The sequence below is a fragment of the Haematobia irritans genome, chromosome 5, assembly GCF_050003625.1.
Source record: "Haematobia irritans isolate KBUSLIRL chromosome 5, ASM5000362v1, whole genome shotgun sequence".
Classification (NCBI taxonomy): Eukaryota; Metazoa; Arthropoda; class Insecta; order Diptera; family Muscidae; genus Haematobia; species Haematobia irritans.
The window spans coordinates 148,969,115-148,985,913 of record NC_134401.1 but is presented as its reverse complement, the minus strand read 5'-3'; the positions used below and the strand labels follow the sequence as shown (position 1 = coordinate 148,985,913).

The following is a 16,799-nucleotide window of genomic DNA, read 5'->3' as shown; positions in this document are numbered from 1 at the left end:
GAATTAAGAATTAATTAAATTAATTAATTTCGTGCTTGAAACCCAACATTATATTTGCTGTATACTCTTAAAACTTAGCTCTAGATATGTCTGTAGAAAAGTACTTTCCTCATAGGATATGTCATTGTAAAAATAAACTAGGGTTCTATATAATAGTAAATATTTGCCAGTTTGAAAGAATTTCCTTCAAGATTATTTGATAATGAGCATTTTGTTCGTGTGTCGCCTCAAATATTCCTCAATATTGAATACCCGTGAAATATCTCATATCAAGCCGGATGTAAGTCATTGTTCGAAAAATAAAATTGGGGACTCTAAAATGTTGATGTATTGGATTTTTACAGAGATTTCTTTTCGTCTTTCGTTTCGTTTCGTATTGTTTTGTTTTGTTTCGCTTAAGTAATCCACATTCGTCTTCAAGTCATTTCTATAAAATATCTAGACTTTTACCATTGAAAATGCAAGTTGTGAGTATCAATTATCAAATGTTTTGAATTATTCAAATCTCGCATGAATTGACAGACGGCAAGTGTCTAAAAGTATTTCCCCTTTTTTTCTTCATTGTTATGTATAAGCAGCATAAAAGTCGATCTTTTTCGCATTTGCTGCTTTAATATATGAATGAATCTGTGAATCAATTTACTTTGGGGATTTCTTATCTTCATTTCATATTTTCTTTGAAAATCCCCTCAGGATGGTTTTATTTTATATTACATATGGTGCTGTTGCATTTAATTTATCCATTCATACATTCACAATTTGTATCTACAATTAGAAGTACGAGGACTGTTCTGCTTTTTTTTTTTTTTTTTTGTGGGAGGTATAGTGTCATGTATCGTGCAATTTACAAAACTCATTGAAAAATTTGGGTTAATGTATCACTCTCTTATTATAGTCTTACTCAGATAATCAGTCTATTGTGAAAGAACATAGACATAGTAAAAATACCTATAGTGCCATACACGCAATGATATACACACAGCAAAAATAATTCTGTTTCGAAATGTAGAAATATTTACCTCGAAAGCCCAAAAGCTAAATAATCGCTTGGAACCATTTGAAAAGAAGCCCGATGTATAGGCGTGAAATGAGTTAACTAAAAAACCTTTATAGGCCGAATTTCTATATGGAAACCATCTTAACTTTTTTTCAAAAGAAATTATGGCTTTGATAATAGGGTGATAACGTTAAAAATGGCAACTAGTTATCGAACAAAAGGACGGATATTTTGCCTAAATCGGATTATTCAAACTATGATAATCATTTTGTCTTTACACTAATAAATTTGGTATTATTAATTCGAAGCCAAAGAAGCGTAGAATGGAAGTATTGCGTACTTAATCCTAGGAAAAAAAATTATTATTTTTCTCAGCTTTTTCCTATATGTGACATCAGAGTTCTTTAAAGTCATGTTAACGCCAACTTAAATTTAGAAATGCGGATTCAAGTAGAAATTATGCTATGTTTCAAGTAAAATAGTCTTTAAAATAAAGTGTTGTAAATATCGCCTATTTTTAAATGCTTTTTTGTTTTATAGTCAAGATGCAAAAAGTCAACAAATTTAAACACGATTTCATTAATTCTGAAGAATTGTTCACAATTATTAAAGTCATGTTGACCTTAGTTAAACAAAACTTACTTTTATTTTGGGATACACAATTTTAGGTCGAATCACTTAACTATAAGGACAAAACGACTTCATTGAAAAGTTCATTGACATTTGGTGGACAAGGAAAAAAACAACATCAAACATCAAAACTTCTTCTATGCTAAGCAAAATTCGAATTCATATTTTAAGGATATGAAATCTTTGGACAATGAATTTCATTTAACTTCGCCTGAGCATTAATGCCAAAGACACCATGTGTCTACCTCATCTCCTTCTGGTTGTTTCAAACATATGCACTATAAGTTAAATACCCTGTTCCACAGTGTGGCGCAAGGTATAAAAAAACGCTTAAAAATTGTGAACGGACGGTAACAAAATAAAACGGAATCGTTCTCGAAAAATCAAAACGGAATGTTCACGGTTTCGTCCACTGTCGTTTTTCTTTCGCCATGAAAAATCTTAAAATATTCGTTAGATGTTTTCATGGCAAGTCCGTCGGTGGTGCAATGTGCCAAGGCGACTAATAACGCATATGGAACAAACAATCCAGGTTCGAGTCACGGTAGCGGATTTATTTTTTATAAATTCGTAATCATTACGTTTTCAGATCATGGGGCTGGTTGTTTTGACAACGCAACTGTTCCAAATTGAGCAGTTTGTGAACAAAAACAAGTATATACGGCCGTAAGTTCGGCCAGGCCGAAGCTTATGTACCCTCCACCATGGATTGCGTAGAAACTTCTACTGAAGACTGTCATCCACAATCGAATTACTTGGGTTGCGGTAACACTTGCCGATGGCAAGGTATCTTAAAACTTACTAACACCGTAATATATACCACATAGTCCCTACGTGGTATATATTAAACTAAAAGAGGCCGATTAAATACGTATATAATTAAGTTTAAAGTTTCTATAGAAATAAAATTTTGACAAAATTAAATTTTGACAATATTTTCTATAGAAGTAAAATTTGGAAAAAAAATTCTATAGAAATAAAATTGTGACAAAATTTTCTATAGAAATAAAATTGTGACAAAATTTTCTATAGAAATAACATTTTGACAATGTTTTCTATAAAAATATAATTTTATTTTTGGCTCGAGTGGCAACCATGATTATAAACCGATATGGACCAATTTTTGTGTGATTGGTGTTCGGCTATATATAACTATAGACCGATATGGACCAATTTTGGCATGGTTATTAGCGGCCTTATACTAACAGCACGTTGCAAATTTCAGCCGGATCGGATGAATTTTGCTCCTCCAAGAGCCTCCGGAGATCAAATCTGGGGAACGGTTTATATGGGGGCTATATATAATTATGCACCGATATGGACCAATTCTTGCGTGTTTGTTAGAGACCACATTCTAACAACATGTTCCAAATTTCAACCGGATCGGATGAATTTAGCTCCTCCAAGAGGCTCCGGAGGACAAATCTGGGGATCAGCTTATATGGGGGCTATATATAATTATGGACCGATATGGACCAATTTTTGAATGGTTGTTAGAGACAATATACTAACACCACGTACCAAATTTCAGTCGGATCGGATGACTTTTGCTCTTCTAAGAGGCTCCGGAGGTCAAATCTGGGGATCGGTTTATATGGGGGCTATATATAATTATGGGCCGATGTGGACCAATTTTTGCATGGTCATTAGAGAACATATACCAAATTTCAATCGGATCGGATGACGTTTGCTCCTCTTAGAGACTCCGCAAGTCAAATCGGGGGATCGGTTTATATGGGGGCTATATGTAATTATGGACCGATATGGACCAATTTTTGCATGATTGTTATAGACCATATACTAACACCATGTACAAAATTTCAAACGGATCGGATTAAATTTGCTTCTCTTAGAGCAATCGCAAGCCAAATTTGGGGGTCCGTTTATATGGGGGCTATATGTAAAAGTGGACCCATATGGCCCATATGCAATACCATCCGACCTACATCAATAACAACTACTTGTGCCAAGTTTCAAGTCGTTAGCTTGTTTCGTTCGGAAGTTAGCGTGATTTCAAAAGACGGACGGACGGACATGTTCAGATCGACTCAGAATTTCACCACGACCCAGAATATATATACTTTATGGGGTCTTAGAGCAATATTTCGATGTGTTACAAACGGAATGACAAAGTTAAAAATGATTGGGTTTACTTGCCAAAAAAGAGGTCAGCTGAAAATGTACACCTCCGATTGGTCAACAGAACTCAATCGCTGCCGATGGAAACGGTGTGGGCCGCTTGTATTCTTCGACCGTGGGATCAAAATAAATGCTGAATATTATCGGGAAAATTGTATTGAAGCCCTGGGTAGACAAACATTTGGCCCGCAGACCATGGACATTCAGCACAATCGCATTCGACTCAAGTCAACCAAGAGTGACTTGAAAAGGCGGTTCCCCGCTTCAACCACATAAGGGCCACCAAAATCTTCGGATCTCAATCGGTTAGATTTTTGCGACTGGTGCATTTGGAACTACCAAACTTACTCTCCGAAAAAAACAAATTGTCGAACTACTCAAGACGGCGCTTCATCGCGAATGCGCCAAAATAGGTAGAGTCCTTTACTTGCAATGTGTGATGGCTTTGTTAGCCATAATTCGTGCCTAATCGAACAAATCTAAACTGATTCTAAAATTTTATGTAATTTCCAAATTTTTTCCTTTCACAGAAAAAAGTATTTTTTGTCATCAATCACCAAATTAATTCATTCAATTAATTTTTAATTGAAATATCTTCAAACACAGAAATAATAATATCAATCACCAAAGTCAATTAAAAAATTAATTGTTCCATTAAAAAATTAATTGATACAATTAATTTATGTGATTGATTTTTGTTTCAATTAAAAAAATTGTTGAACCAATAAAATGTTTAATTGTATATTTTTTTTTAAATTCAATTAAAATTTAAATTGGAAAAAATTTGGGGATATTTCTTTCTGTGTTTAAACAATAAAAAAAAAATATAGAGTGTTTTCAAATTAAAATAAATAAAATAATTATTGTCAATTTTGTTCAGCATAGGCAAAAGCTTGTATTGTACCTGTGAATCACTTAAAATATATTGTCTGTTTAGTATCAAAATTTTGCATCGTACAAATACAAAAATATAAAAACAATACAGTTTTTTCACATTGAAAAAAGAAACGAAACTATTAAAAATGAAATGAAAATGGGGAAAATTTACTATACTTTGTGCATTAAAGACCAATAATAACCTCATTTAACACAAACCATTTGAGGCGACTTAGCACCAAATGATGGATGGCTGGAGGCACTCATGTGGAAACATTGCTCACAAGAAACTGAACACAATAAACGACGAAACTTAACATACTACACATATGACGAATAAAGTTTCCAGTGCCCCGATACTACAATTAATAGACACTATTAGTAATGAAAATCATTTGCTAGATGGATAGATTTCTACACTAAGCTCTTTTTTTTTTTGTATGCATATTTTTGTAATAAATAATTCATTACATGAATTGAGTAGTGGATCCTTTTTTTGTTGTGCTTCTATTGTTGCAATGGAATAAAACGCATATAAAGAACCTATGAACATTTGGAGGTCAAACCCCATAAATTTTCTAATTTATTTCAAGTACATGAATCATTTGTGTGTTGGATGTGCATAGAGAAAATGAATGAACATCTAAAAAGTCTTTACAAGCATGAGGAGTGAACTTTTGAAAAAAAAGTTTTTTTTTTGCGTGGTCAAAATATTTGAGACTACACTCAAAGAAATTTGGTGACTATACCCTAAGAGCATTGAGCTTAACATAGAATCGGGCAGCACTCAGTGATAAGTGAGAAGTTCACCAATGTGGTACTACAATGGACTGAATAGTCTAAGTGAGCCTGATACATCGGGCTGCCACTATACCTAACCTAACCTATACCCTAAGAAATTTTTCAGAAAAAGAGTGGGTTGAAAAAGGCAAAGTAAAGTCGCTGTTTGTTTAACGGCCATTTTCATGTAGCTCCGTTAGGCTTTAACTGCCAGTTAACAGAAAGAAAAATGGAAATATCTTTTCTCCGGTTAACTTTAACTGAACAATTTTCAGCAGTTAAGTTTCTAAGTGGCATATGGAATATATACGCAAGATGACAGATATGTAGATATCACGGTTTAAAAGTTCGTTAGCTAACGTAGCAAAAACGGAGCTTCATGAAAATGGGGGTAAATAATAAAAAACTGTTTGCTGTTGTTAAACTTGAATACACTAGGAAAACGTAAACTAAGGGCTATGGTGAAGAGTGATCCATCTTTGACGGTTAGTTTTCCTGATTTCTTGGAAACAACTGACAGACAAATTATTGTGTACTACTCTGTATTCACTTTTCTGCATTGTTCGACATGTCCAGTTTTAGAAAAAAGGAGCGATCATTTTCTTGGAACTTCTTCGTGCGCGAGCAACTTTTGATGGATTTGGCCCATCTTGAAACATCCATACAGTGGACTGCTGTTTACACAGAAAAAAATTTCACGAAAAATTTTCCAATTAAAATTTTAATTGAGTTTTAAAAAATATTCAATTAAAAATTTAATTGAATCAAAAAATTTTTTAATTGAAACAAAAATCAATCACAAAAATTAATAGGATCATTTTATTGGATCAATTAATTTTTTAATTGACCTTCAATTAATTTTTTAATTGATACTATCATTTCTGTGATTGAAGATATTTCAATTAAAAAATTAATTGGATCAATTAATTTCGTGATTGAATCAGAAAAATTTTTTTTTGTGTGTACTTTTGGGGTCATATGCATAAATACACTATTCATCCCACACACAAAAATTTTTTTTCTGATTCAATCACCAAATTAATTGATCCAATTAATTATTTAATTGAAATGTCTTCAATCACGAAAATGATAGTATCAATCACAGTTTTAATTGGGCGTAGAAAAAATTCTTGATTAAAAAATTAATTGATTTTTTTCAGCAAATTTCAATTAATTTTTTAATTGATTCCATTAAAAATTTAATTGATGTTGATTGCAAAACTCAATTAATTTATTAATTAAAAAAGGTAACTATTTTTAATTTAACTTTTGATGGATTTGGCCCATCTTGAAACATCCATACAGTGGACTGCTGTTTACTTTTGGGGTCATACGCATAAATACACTATTCATCCCACACACAAAAATTTTTTTTCTGATTCAATCACCAAATTAATTGATCCAATTAATTATTTAATTGAAATGTCTTCAATCACGAAAATGATAGTATCAATAACAGTTTTAATTGGGCGTAGAAAAAATTCTTGATTAAAAAATTAATTGATTTTTTTCAGCAAATTTCAATTAATTTTTTAATTGATTCCATTAAAAATTTAATTGATGTTGATTGCAAAACTCAATTTATTAATTAAAAAAGGTAACTATTTTTAATTACTTTCTGAATTGGCTTAGAGTTTTTATTGGGATTAACAAATGATTGTTTTAAATACATTTTTAATTAAAAATTAAATAAAAATCAGCACTTTTTTTAACTGAATTAGTCTTCCGAATTTGATTAAAAAGTTAATTGTATCAATTAATTTTTTAATTAAAAATTTTAAAATTTTCAATCATTGACTTAATTAACTTAATGTTTCTATCATGATTAAAAAGTTAATTGTATCAATTAATTGATTAAAAAATTAATTGATTTTTTTCAGCAAATTTCAATTTTTAATTGATTCAATTAAAAATTTAATTGATGTTGATTGCAAAACTCAATTAATTTATTAATTAAAAAAGGTAACTATTTTTAATTACTTTCTGAATTGGCTTAGAGTTTTTATTGGGATTAACAAATGATTGTTTGAAATACACTTTTAATTAAAAATTAAAAAAAAATCAGCACTTTTTTAACTGAATTAGTCTTCCGACTTTGATTAAAAAGTTAATTGTAGCAATTAATTTTTTAATTAAAAATTTTAAAATTTTCAATCATTGACTTAATTAACTTAATGTTTCTATCATGATTAAAAAGTTAATTGTATCAATTAATTTATTAATTGAAAAATTTTCAACTTCAATTAACTTTTTAATTGGAAATATTTTGGTGATATTTTTTTTCTGTACATAGACGTGTTTCGTGATCGTATTTTTGGAGCGATTGACAAATTTTGTGGGATCCAATAGTGTGGGGCCAAAATGCAGTAACACCTGATTTTGTCAGTATTTTATATGGCCCAATTGAAATTTCATTTGTATTAACTAATTGAATTGGCAAATTTCAAGTAAGCAAAATTTGTTGCAAATCTATGCAGATTTAGATAGCCGCCATATATATCGTATCTATTGTCCGATTTAGTTTCCGGTGGTCATGTAAGTGTATTACATGACCACCGGAAACTAAATTCTCACTCCGAGACCACAGTTTCACTCCGATTTACTTGAAATTTTGCACAGATAGCATAATCAAAATTCTAGCTACGCATGCCGCCATATATATCTTACGCCGGATATGCACTTATACAAGGGCAGTTCGGAAACTTCTTAGCCTATCAATGAAAGAGAATAGTTAGTTTTTCACACAGAAAAAAATTTCCGTAGTTAAACTAACGCTAAATTTAACTTATTTTTATTGGAAAAAAATTATTTGCTTGTAGTTCAATTTTATTATTTTTATCGAAATTTTACACAGCTTAATGAAATTTTACTTTTTTTAAGTATGTCTCCAAATTTTTATGAACTAAACGTGGGTATAAAGTTCAATGACCGTAAACATATGTTCAATATGAACTAAAACAAATGAAAATTTTCGTACGATTCCCAAAAATAGTATGAATGAACTACTACTGTTGGGAAAATTTTATTTTTTCTGGGATCATAGGATTTTATTTTGTGGTCATTTTCTTTTATTTAAGGAAAATCCTTTTTTTTTAATCAAAACATTTTAATTTGGAAGTTTTTCCTATTCAATCAAATCACAAAATTCTATATTATTTTTTTTTTTCTCCTCGAAAATAATATTTAAACTACATTAAGAGCATGTTGTTTTCAATGCCTTTTAATAATGCAAATAAAATTAAATAAATAAATAAATTAATTTGAGAATGTATTACTCGAGTAATACATTCTCAAATGAATAAGATCTTATTGTATTTTTTTCTCCAAAGCCATATAAATATGTATATCACCCATATATATACATTTGATATGAATTAGTAACCATCTTTTTTTAAATGTTGTTTATATTATGATAAAGGAAAGTGACGACGAATTTGTTTACATTTTGATTCTTTATTGCTTAGAAATTGTAGATGAAATATAAGCAAACACCTTGGCATATGGCAAATTATGATTAATAGTTTCTATTTGTTTAAACTTTATAATTTGCACACAAACTGAAATAACAGTCCAAGATAAATATTTAAATAAAACTATTTTTTTATTCATTTTATATGTTTTTCTAAATAAATTTAATTAAAGGTGTTATTTAACCCTCTAGTGTTCATTTAATAAGAAAGCTTTTAGTAAAACACACCTTAAGATAACAAAAATGGGCAAAATAAAAAGAAAACTTATTTGAAACTATTCAAGAGGCTTTGCAGCATATGCTGAAATTTACCGTATAATTTTTTCTTGCTTAGTTCTCTTGCTTTTGTGTCGTTAACATTAAAATTTTAATCAGCTGGCAAAAAAATTGGGGCATTAGAGGGTTAAGAAATGAAAGATAATAAAAAAAACAGAAATTAGTTAATACACAGAAAAAAATGGAGTTGGATTAAAAAATATTACATATCCTACATCTCGTGATAACAATATTTAGATACAGGAAAAAATGCTAACGTCAGATTCTCACTATCTTACAGACTACCAAACCAAACGTACACTTTAAAATGGGAACCTTCATATATAATTATATTGAACTTAGGTTAGTTTATTGATTAGGTCAAAAATGGGAAATAAATATTCAATATTATTGAACGGACGCCTATATGTTTCTCTTGTGTTGGTCTTTTCAAATATTCCCGAGTACCGTCATATGCAGTGTTGCCAATTTGGTCCCATCTAGAGTGATAAAAAAACCGTTTTTTTGAAAGTCTGTTTTTATCGCTTGGCTGTAATTGCGGTAACAATACCGTAGATAATTAAAATGTTTTTTTTATACCCTCCACCATAGGGGGGTATAATAACTTTGTCATTCCGTTTGTAACACATCGAAATATTGCTCTAAGACCCCATAATGTATATATATTCTGGGTCGTGGTGAAATTCTGAGTCGATCTAAGCATGTCCGTCCGTCTGTTGAAATCGCTCTAACTTCCGAACGAAACAAGCTATCGACTTGAAACTTGTCGCAAGAAGTTGTTATTGATGTAGATCGGATGGTATTGCAAATGGGCCATATCGGTCCACTTTTACGTATAGCCCACATATAAACGGACCCCCAGTTTTTGCATGCGGAGCCTCTAAGAGAAGCATATTTCACCCGATCTGGCTGAAATTTGGTACATGATGTTAGTATAGGATCTCTAACAACCATGCAAAAATTGGTTCGTATCGGCCCATAATTATATATAGCCCCCATATAAACCAATCCCCTAAATTTGGCTTGTGGAGCCTCTAAGAGAAGCAAATTTCATTCGATCCGGCTGAAAATTGGTACATGGTGTTAGTATATGGACTCTAACAACCATGCAAAAATTGGTTCACATCGGTCCATAATTATATATAGCCCCCATATAAACCGATCCCCCGATTTGGCTTGCGGAGCCTCTAAGAGAAAAAAATTTCATCCGATCCGGCTGAAATTTGGTACTTGGTGTTAGTATATGGTCTCTAACAACCATGCAAAAATTGGTCCTCATCGGTCCATAATTATATAGCCCCCATATAAACCGATCCCCCGATTTGGTTTGCAGAGCCTCTAAGAGAAGCAAATTTCATCCGATCCGGCTGAAATTTGGTACATTGTGTTAGTATATGGGAGCCACCGTGGTGCAATGGTTAGCATGCCCGCCTTGCATGCACAAGGTCGTGGGTTCGATTCCTGCTACGACCGAACACCAAAAAGTTTTTCAGCGGTGGATTATCCCACCTCAGTAATGGTGGTGACATTTCTGAGGGTTTCAAAGCTTCTCTAAGTGGTTTCACTGGAATGTGGAACGCCGTTCGGATTCGACTATAAAAAGGAGGTCCCTTGTCATTGAGCTTAACATGGAATCGGGCAGCACTCAGTGATAAGAGAGAAGTTCACCACTGTGGTATCACAATGGACTGAATAGTCTAAGTGAGCCTGCCACATAACCTAACCTAACCTAGTATATGGTGTCTAACAAAGAAGCAAAAATTGATCCACATCTGTCCATAATTATATATAGCCCCCATATAAACCGATCCCAAGATTTGACCTCCGGAGCCTCTTGAAAGAGCAAATTTCATCCGATCCGTTTGAAATTTGGTACGTGATGTTAGAATATGGTCTTTAACAACCATGCAAAAATTGGTACATATCGGTTCATAATTATATATAGTAATACCCCAACCTCAAGTAATTCGATTGTAGGTGACAGTCTTTAGTAGAAGTTTCTACGCAATCCATGGTGGAGGGTACCTAAGATTCGGCCTGGCCGAACCTACGGCCGTATATACTTCTTATTTCTTGGTTCCATCTGCTTTTTGCGAATATTTCTGAAATGTTATATTATAGACGGTGTTGAAGAGTCTCGACAACTAAAAATTTGTTTGCACATACTGCATTTGGCTTTCGAAGAATCATTTTGCTCATTTTCTACAGAAAGGTACACCAAATTAAGTCGAATAATAATAATGTGGAGATATCATAGATTTTGTTGACAAAATATACGCTCCTAATTGAACAAGCACGATTTGCTTATGCTGAATATTGAAATATCTCTGGTATTTCTTTAGAAAACTAACGTATTTTTTTATCTTGGACAAATACTATGTCGGAAGTGTTCAGAACGGATGTTTTCTTATTTCAGTTTACATAGAAAATAAAAAACCGAAAACCGGTTTTTATGATATTAAAACAACGGTTCTAACGGTCCACCGAAAATGGGATTTTGTACAAAATCGACAATCGGTGCAAAACGAAAAACCGGTCCACCGGTTTCCACCGACCGGTTTTGATTACTCTAGTCCCATCTGACCAAAAGTGGTCCAAAAGATTTTTAATTTTTAAATTTGGTCTGATGGTAGGACCAACGGAATTTACCCCATTTTTGGTCCATTTTCATAAATTTTGCCAAATTTATCCATTTTTTCCTGGGGTAGTAAGCTCCTCTCATTTTTACTCATACTTACATTTTCTAATTACCTTCTTTTTCCAATAACGTATATTGATTATAAACTAAATTTAATCCTGAAAGTAATTTCTTAATTAATAAAAAAATGTTCTGATTTTTTTTTATTTTAGCGTTTGGAATTCGACCGTGAAGGACTAACAAAATTGAAGAAAGCAGTCAAGGCCATACACAATTCAGGAAATAGTAAGTTTTTTTCCTTCCACCTACACATAAACATTTAATCTTTCACACAAGCCAACACTCAAAACGAAAAGTACCTGCATGGCCTAGAGATTGCAATCGAAATATAAAAAATGATGTTTGACTAATGGATTTTCCGACTTGTTGACTAGTTATGTCAAAGCCACATGTACCTTAAACATGCAGAAATAATCAGTTACACACGCACACCCTCAGTAATGGTGTTATCGACTAAAAATCCGGCTATTCGCTGTTCTGTTGCCATTGAATCTCATTAATCATTCAGTTATTCGACTCTGCCGGCAGATTCAATTTTATTCAGTCTGTTGGGACCTTGATATACCCACCTCCAGTATTGGGAGTTTTTCTCCAAATTGGGGATATTTGGAGCAACTTGTATGATCATTGCGTCTTCTACCTCCTCAAGGCTATATGGAGGCTTTACGGGACCGAAAAAAACTAAATTCGACACAGTGTCTTGGTGGGCCCGATATATATAGCAAGATTCCTAATTTCAGGCAAATTGGATAAAAAATTGCAGTTTGTAGAAGCCCACACAGAAAATAATACTATAATTTGTGAGCTAACAATAAATTGTTGTTACAGAAAATTTTGAAGCTCAACTAAAGTTTTGTTGATATAACAAAATGTTTGTTGATATAACAAAATTGTTTGCTATAGTGACTAAAATCGTAATTGTATTTACAAATTACGTTGTTAGCTCAAATTTAAACATAATTTTAATTGTATTGACAATCAAATTAATTGATATTTTTTGTGTGCAATAAGTCAAATCGGTCTATATGGGGGCTATACCTTTACATACAAAAAAATATTTTGTGTCTTCAATCACGAAATTAATTGATCCAATTAATTTTTAATTGAAATGTCTTCAATCACAGAAATGATAGTATCAATTAAAAAATTAATTGAAAGTCAATTAAAGAATTAATTGATACTATTGTAATTGATTTTTGTGTCAATTAAAAAATTTGTTGAATCAATTAAATTTTTACTTGAATATTTTTTGAAACTCAATTAAGAATTTAATTGGAAACATTTTCGTGAATTTTTTTTTCTGTGTAACTACAATCCCTTAATCTAATTTTTATATCCACCACCATAGGATGGGGGGTATATTAACTTTTTCATTCCGTTTGTAACACATCGAAATATTGCTCTCAGACCCCATAAAGTATATATTCTGGGTCGCGGTGAAATTCTGGGTCGATCTAAGCATGTCCGTCCGTCCATCTATTAATATCACGCTAACTTCCGAACGAAACAAGCTATCGACTTGAACCTTGGCACACGTAGTTGTTATTGATGTAGGTCGGATGGTATTGGGCCAAATGGGCCATATCGGACCACTTTTACGTATAGCCACCATATAAACCGACGCTCAGATTTGGCTTGCGGAGGAGCAAAATTCATTCGATCCGGTTGAAATTTGGTACATGGTATTGTATATGGCCTCTAAAAACCATGCAATAATTGGTCCACATCGGTCCATAATTATATATATCCCCCATATAAACCGATCCCCAGATTCGGTTGAAATTTGGTACGTGGTGTTAGTATATGGTCTCTAACAACCATGCAAAAAATGGTCCATATCGGTCCATAATTATATATAGCCCCCATATAAATCGATCCTCAGATTTGAACTCCGGAGCCCCAGGAAGAGCAAAATTCACCCGATCCGGTTGACATTTGGTACGTGGTGTTAGTATATGGTCTCTAGGTTAGGTTAGATTAGGTGGCTGCCCGATGTATCAGACTCACTTAGACTATTCAGTCCATTGTGATATAGTATATGGTCTCTAACAACCATGCAAATCGGTCCATAATTATATGTAGACCCCATATAAACCGATTCCCATATTTAACCTCCGGAACCTCTTGGAGGAGCAAAATTCACCCGATCCAGTTGTAGTTTGGTACGTGGTGTTAGTATATGGTCTAACAACCATGCAACAAATGGTCCATATCGGTCCATAATTATATATAGCCTCAAATAAATCGATCCTCAGATTTGAACTCCGGAGCCCCTTGGAAGAGCAAAATTCACCCGATCCGGTTGACATTTTGTACGTCGTGTTAGTATATGGTCTCTAACAACCATGCAAATCGGTCCATAATTATATGTAGCCCCCATATAAACCGATCCCCATATTTAACCTCCGGAACCTCTTGGAGGAGCAAAATTCATCCGAGTCGGTTGAAATTTGGTACATTGCGCTAGTATATGGCATGGTTGCCAAAATTGGTCCATATCGGTCTATAGTTATATATAGCCGATCCCCAATCACACAAAAATTGGTCCATATCGCCAAAAATAATCTACCAAAATTTTATTTCTATAGAAAATTTTGTCAAAATTTTATTTCTATAGAAAATTGTGTCAAAATTATATTTCTATAGAAAATTTTGTCAAAAATTTTTTTAAAGAAAATTTTGTCAAAATTTTATTTCTATAGAAAATTTCGTCAAAATTTTATTTTTAAAGAAAATTTTGTCAAAACTTTATTTCTATAGAAAATTTTGTCAAAATTTTATTTCTATAGAAAATTTTGTCAAAATTTTATTTCTATAGAAAATTTTGTCAAAATTTTATTTCTACAGAAAATTTTGTCAAAATTTTATTTTTCTAGAAAATTTTGTCAAAATTTTATTTCTATAGAAAATTTCGTCAAAATTTTATTTCTATAGAAAATTTCGTCAAAATTTTATTTATATAGAAAATTTCGTCAAAATTTTATTTATATAGAAAATTTTGTCAAAATTTTATTTTTCAAGAAAATTTTGTCAAAATTTTATTTCTATAGAAAATTTTGCCAAACTGAATTATATACGTATTTAATCGGCCTTTTTTTGTTTAATATATACTCCGTATGGACTAACTTACATTTGGAAGACGGTGTTAAGAAGTTTTAAGATACCTTGCCATCGGCAAGTGCTAACGCAACCCAAGTAATTCGATTGTGGATGACAGTCTTTAGTAAAGGGTGATACAGTCAAAATTTGGTCAACGGAAAACGCGTGTATATCGGTGAAATCGTTTATTTAAAAAATCAAATTAAATTTCTTTTTCAAGTTCAATTAGTATAAAATTCAGGAAAAATATTCAGTTAGGCTTTCGCTTTTCCAAATCCGAATTGCCGGGCCTCTCGCTTGACACCTGCCATCAGATTTTGTACAGCCACCTTGTCCACCTTCTTCGCCGCAGAAAGCCAGTTTGCCTGCTGCTCGTCCTTAGCAGTTTTTTTGGTCTTCTTTAGGTTCCGCTTGACAATAGCCCAGTATTTCTCAATTTGGCGGAGCTCTGGCGTGTTGGGAAGGTTCTTGTCCTTGGGAACTACCTGCACGTTGTTGGCGGCGTACCACTCCATGGCCTTTTTACCGTAATGGCAAGATGGCAAATCCGTCCAAAACAGTACGGAACAACAGTGTTTCTTCAGGAAATGCAGCAGACGTTTATTCCAACACTCTTTCACGTAAATTTCTTGGTTGACAGTCCCGGAAGCTATGAAAATGCTGCTTTTCAAGACACAGGTACAGATGGCTTGCCAAACCAGATATTGCTTTGCGAACTTTGCCAGTTTTATGTGCTTGAAAATATCTGCTACCTTTCCCCTTCCTTTTGCCGTATAAAACTTCTGTCCCGGAAGCTGCTTGTAGTCGGCTTTGACGTAGGTTTCGTCGTCCATTACCACGCAGTCAAACTTCGTCAGCATCGTCGTGTACAGCCTCCGGGATCGCGCTTTGGCCGTCGTATTTTGTTTATCATCGCGATTTGGAGTCACTACCTTCTTGTAAGTCGATAGTCCGGCTCGTTTTTTGGCTCGATGCACGGTTGTAGACGATACACCCAGCTTATTTGCGGCATCTCGGAGAGAGAGGTTAGGGTTTCGCTTGAAACTACCGGCAACTCTCTTTGTCGTCTCAGCCGCTTCCGGTTTTCGATTTCCCCCCGATCCAGACTTCCTTGCTATCGACAAACGTTCCCCAAACACTTTAATTACATTTGTAACGGTTGATTTGGCAACTTTTAGCGATTTTGCCAGCTTTGCGTGCGAGTAGCTCGGATTTTCGCGATGCGCGAGCAAAATTTTGATACGCTGCTCTTCCTGCTTGGACGGCATTTTGACAACTGAAGAGTGAATTCCAAAATCAAAATAGGAGCAACATTCTACACACACACACCTTCAAAATGAGGGGTTTTCAGGTTTTTTAAATGCAAAATTGAAAGAAATTTTGACCGTATCACCCTTTAGAAGTTTCTATGCAATCCATGGTGGAGGATACATAAGATTCGGCCTGACCGTATATACTTGTTTTATTTCGGTTTGTTACTACACTAATTTGCTGTCTGTAAAAAGACGTCAGGACTTGAATTCGAAATTCTCTAAAGAATCATCTTAAAAGTTACAATTTGAGGGTATTGAAAAGTCGATTTTTTATATAAAAAACGAGTTTGTAATCCCTATTCTGGCCTACAGTCTAAAACAAACATTTTCGTCGCTACATGTGTGCAATATGCAGTAACTACATGAAATTGCAAACAAATATGGGTGTATATATACGGGTGTAGTGCAAATATGATGTAAACCAATTTTTCCACAGCCCTTGAACATATCTGCACACCACAGATACACTATCTCCTGAAATTTCCGAACCTACAAAATAAAATCTACATAGCTTCCTTTAAT

The 16,799-nt window shown here is 33.1% G+C and overlaps 1 protein-coding gene across 3 annotated transcripts in view; it reads left to right on the top strand.

Annotated features, from left to right (window-relative positions):
• Asap (ArfGAP domain of ASAP) overlaps positions 1–16,799 on the top strand; it is a 104,021-nt gene that overhangs the window by 43,322 nt on the left and 43,900 nt on the right. For all 3 annotated transcript variants that reach the window (XM_075308769.1, XM_075308771.1, XM_075308770.1), the window contains one exon: positions 12,018–12,090. In XM_075308769.1, the coding sequence (XP_075164884.1) occupies positions 12,018–12,090 (73 nt within the window). The remainder of the gene's footprint in view (positions 1–12,017; positions 12,091–16,799) is intronic.